Raw genomic sequence first — 4,772 nt, forward strand, 5'->3', positions numbered from 1 at the left:
GCCAACGGACTGGTAATAAGGGTTGCCCGGATCGGTCTATCTTTGATAAAGGTGGGGACATGTGGTCCTGCACGGTCTACCATTAGATACAGGAGAGGGTAGACTTATTATTGGTCTATGAAGGATTGTAAGGGTTGTCCGGATCGGTCTATCTATGGTGTATAGGACAGGGCATATTAATTGTTCGGAACGGTCTACCTTATTGGTAAAGGTGAGAACAAAGGCCTGGGTCGGTCTACCCATAGATATAGGAGAGGACAGACTTACAAAAGGGTGGGTCTGCGAGGTCGCGGAGAAGGCAGTGATTGGCTTGGATCTTACACCTGGCCTCACACCAAGGAAGTGTGGACGGGAAAGTTAACGCCTGGTTGGCAACAAGGATAAGGTCTCTTATGGGAAAAGTAACGCACCTCTGCGAGTGTATTGAATTGTGACTTGTCACTCCCTGTTCGGGAAGGGAGCTGCGAACGCGGCAGGAAAGGAACTCCACGAAGTTCTGTTCAACTCTGTGAAGACTGACGGGCATAGTTTTCAGAATAAAATAAACCTTTTGAAGAAATTTTTATGAAAACTTGCATTGGCCTATGACTTTCTGGTCTATGGCTGTAGCTAGTGCATGATACACATATTTCCTAATATGAACTTGCTGAGTACGCTCGTACTCATTCTATCTTGTTTGAACCCCCTTCTTAGAGCAATGCACCGAAGGAGAAACTACCGTGGAACTCGAAGACAAAGGAATCAATTGCAACAAGATGAAGAATCCAATCAAAGAAGTCAATGGAGTCAACTCCTGCATCAGTTATTATGGAAACCTAGACTAGTAATAGAAGGGAACCTTTCCCAAATCATAGCACCTAAGTAGCTAGATTTCTATAGCAAGCCAAGTAGCTCTTAAACTTGAGTTAGCAATAAGATACACTACGAGTCGTTCTTACGGAGTTTTATTTGAAGTTTTACCTCACTCGTAAAGTAGGAGGCTGGGTGGATCTTATGTAAACGGTTCGTGTGTACTTCTATAGACATACCTTGGACTCGCATATGTTTCTGTTGTACCACTCTGAGAGATGTAATATGGGTGGAACGGTGTTTCACTTGTGTTATGTCAACGACTTGTGTACTACACCATGCAGTGGTACGCTGGGTCATCACAGTTAAGCACCCGATCGGGTGGGTCATCACTAGGCAGAGAGACGAATTTCACGACAGCTATGTTGGGGAACGTGCTAGACAACAAAAAATTGCTATGAACGAACGAACGAAGATACACTATCGATGTGCAAGTAACGAGGTTATACCCTTGATGATCACGACGAACACATCAACGCTGCGAAGATGCTAAGCTAGTCGATGAAATCCTCGAATTCCCTCAACTAAGTTATACCTCCCATTAACAAGAGTAATCTCTTCACAATGGTTTGCACGATCAAGTTCAAATAGAAGACACCTCTGAGGTATGTACGCGTGCCGGAGTAGCGCCCTTGTGATGACATGATCATCGAGGAATCGATGAGGTGGAGCTGCCTTGATCCAATCTAGATCGGAGAGAGAAGGGGTCCAGAGGTGGTTTAGAGGCATGGTGCGACAACCCTTGAGTTTCTCCCAAGGGAGTGTGACTGGCTTGGGGCTTTGGTTTGCCATGGTCGGAGCCCCTCCTTATATGGCAGACCAAGGGCTGGTCAACAACCCCCAAGGAGGAGGAGTCCTCACAAAGAAACCTAGTTGGATTCTACATTTTTCTTTTCCATATTGTATTCTATTCCAAATGGTGGTTGTGTTGTTAAGTTCGTGGTTCACCTCACGGCCTATTTCTTCATGAGCTTTGAGCACACACAAATAAAAAGGTTATGAAAAGAAAATTCAAAGATAGCACATGGAAAATCACTTGGGATGGCAGGAAAATTCCATATATGGGTATGTATGGTGGAGACAGATATTAAAAATAACTTAGTACGTGAAAGGGAGAAAGTTACCAAGAAAGAACCCACCAATGTCCAGGAGTGGTGTTTTGGTTTTATATTGAATTGCATCTTACACACATTTTTGAATCTCAAAAATTTGAAATAAAAAAATCACACATGCATCTTCATGTGCAACGCGCCGACATAGTCGTTTCATGAGAAATCGACTTGTCATGTGGCGTGTGTAAAACAGATAAAATTCGGTGTTAAAAATAAGGATTTTCACAGTATCAAATTTCTCTTGTTTACATATGCACCCAAGAGCCAAATTGAATTTCCGCCAATGTCCATAATACAATCCCTTTTCTATTGTGCAATATAAACTATGATTCTACATTAATGGGGTAAATAGAATTTATTATACTCCATCAGTTCCAAAAAAGCATGTCACAGATTTGTCTACACAAATAGTAGATGCAATCATACTTTCTTTCTTTTAACTATTTATCCCTTTCTTTTTCTTTTTTTATCTATCCTATTGAAATTTTACTTGTATTCCAGCAGCTGACAGATAAACATTAAGCATGTCTACCAGTGGTGGTCTATATTCTATTGTAGAGAAAAAGAAAAGACGCATGGGCTGAAGGCTTGGAAAAGTTATTTTGCTCGAAAGGAATTAATTCGTTTCATGTTAAGAAAAACATGCATGACAATAACAGACAGACAACATTGGTCTACCTAAACGACAGTTCAAAACTATACAACCCGGCCCACCGTTCATCATTCCGATGAGCCTCACTCACTCAGTCACTCAGCCCGGCTCCCACTCTAGCTAGTGAGTAGTACTACATGTGTACATTCCTCAATAATATCCCGATGTACGAAGCAGACAACAAAATGTACAAGGTAATTACAAATCAAGACAAAGCTAAGCCTCTGAACACAGACAAAGGCACAGAAACAGAAAGAAAGCACAGCTAGCCCTAGCGCCCGATCGATCAGTCCATCGTCGATCCCTCGCCACCTCTTTATAAACACCCCCAACCCCAGTGCCACTGCCCCACCTCAAACCTCCATGATCTGATCCACAAAGCTCCTGAAAGCCACCACACCTCGCCTTTGCTCGCCCTCTCCAAGAACCACCCCTCATCTCTGCTCCAAGAAGCCTTTTTTCGAGTTCGAGTTCGAGTTCGAGTGTTCGCCCTCCATCACCATGATCCAAGAACTCCTCGGAGGGACACCCATGGACCAGCAGCTCAAGTGCGGCGGCGCCAACGCCGCGGACCAGCACCACCCCTCGCTGCCCATGGTGCTGCAGCCCATCTCCTCCAACCCGTCCCCCACGTCCTCGTCCACCTCGTCGCGGTCCTCCACGCAGCGGTCGCCCTCGGCTACGTCCTCGCCGCAGGGTCCGCCGGGGCCGGAGCAGGCGCCGCTGCGCTGCCCCCGGTGCAACTCCTCCAACACCAAGTTCTGCTACTACAACAACTACAACCTCACCCAGCCGCGCCACTTCTGCAAGACCTGCCGCCGCTACTGGACCAAGGGCGGCGCGCTCCGCAACGTCCCCATCGGCGGCGGCTGCCGCAAGCCTCGCCCCATGCCGGCCCCCGTCGCCAAGGCGCAGCCTTCCTCGTGCAAGTCCGTGCTCGGTGTGGGCACCGCGCCGTCCCTCGGCCTCGGCATGGGCGTGGGGGTGGGCGGACCCATGTCCTGGGCCTCCGCGCCGCAGGCCGCCACCGCGCAGCTCATGGCGCTGCTCAACAGCGCCAGGGCCGGCTACGGCGGCGGCAACGTGCACAGGCTTCTTGGCCTGGACACCATGGGGCAGCTCCAGGTGCTGCCGGGCTCGGCCCATGGCATGTCGCCGTCGCTGTGGCCGCCGCAGCCCACCCACCGGGCGACGCTGCCTCCTCCACCAATGCACCTCGACTCGCAGCTCGGCATGGGTTCGCTGGGGCTGGGCCAGGGCCACCACGACCTGCTGTCAGGGCTCGGGCTCAAGCCGCCCTCGTCGTCTCCGTCGCAGCTGGCGACGAGCTACTACAGCGACCAGCTGAACGCGGTGGTGAGCAACGGCAACTCTGTGCGCCCGCCCGCGTACGACTCCCCTGCGTCGTCCTACCCATGCTCCACCGCGATGTGCTCCCTCCCGCCGGCCGCGTCGCCCGTCTCGGCGGCGCCGCCCAGCCACAGCGTCGGGATGGATCATCAGCAGCCACCCGTGACGTCGTTCGCCCCTCAGGAGATGCAGTACTGGAGCGGCGGTCCGGCGTCGATGTCCATGGCGTGGCCGGACTTGCCCACCCTCAACGGCGCATTCCCATGATCGACACCGAGTCAGTCGACGACGACATCGCATGCATGACAGCAGTAGTGTAGCTCAGCGTAGCGTAGCTCTTGTGGCGCTCTTTAATTTTCTCAGGTGTGAGATGAACTCGTGGGGAGGGTTTAACTAAGTTTTTCTTATATCAGCAGTGTTTTTTGTTAATCAGTGGGGGGTTTGATGAGTAACTTGGTCTAGTGTCTATTTAGATTTCTCGGTATGGGTAATATGGTATACTAGTGTCTAGTGAGATCAATGGTATAAGGGTGGGTTTGTAGTTCAAGAATTTGTCTACTTTCATGTGATGTGCTTGTAAGGTTTACATTTCCTGCAATCTGATGTGTACTTATTTGGCTGCAAATTTATCTTTGGTTCTCAGAAATGCAAAAGTACACAGGCTTGGTTGTCTCACGCAAGTACTGCAGAAGGGATCAGCTCCTTTGTTTGCTTTCCAGTATGTACTGATCTGTGTTTTTTGGACCATATGTGTTCATTGATCCTTCTCTGATTCTTCTTTCTGTAAATCAGTGTGAACCCGGCCATCC

General features: G+C 49.4%; 1 protein-coding gene across 1 annotated transcript; it reads left to right on the plus strand.

Annotated features, from left to right (window-relative positions):
* Positions 1-3,114: 3,114 nt before the first annotated feature.
* LOC124700590 (dof zinc finger protein 4-like) lies at positions 3,115-4,230 on the plus strand. Its single transcript, XM_047232684.1, has one exon. The coding sequence runs from the start codon at positions 3,115-3,117 to the stop codon at positions 4,228-4,230; it is 1,116 nt and encodes a 371-aa protein (XP_047088640.1).
* The last annotated feature ends 542 nt before the right edge of the window (positions 4,231-4,772 follow it).

Source organism: Lolium rigidum, chromosome 3 (genome assembly GCF_022539505.1).
Source record: "Lolium rigidum isolate FL_2022 chromosome 3, APGP_CSIRO_Lrig_0.1, whole genome shotgun sequence".
Classification (NCBI taxonomy): domain Eukaryota; kingdom Viridiplantae; phylum Streptophyta; class Magnoliopsida; order Poales; family Poaceae; genus Lolium; species Lolium rigidum.

Excerpts from the sequence above, each read along its gene's own strand:
- LOC124700590 (XM_047232684.1), top strand. The coding sequence starts at position 3,115 with ATGATCCAAGAACTCCTCGGAGGGACACCCATGGACCAGCAGCTCAAG.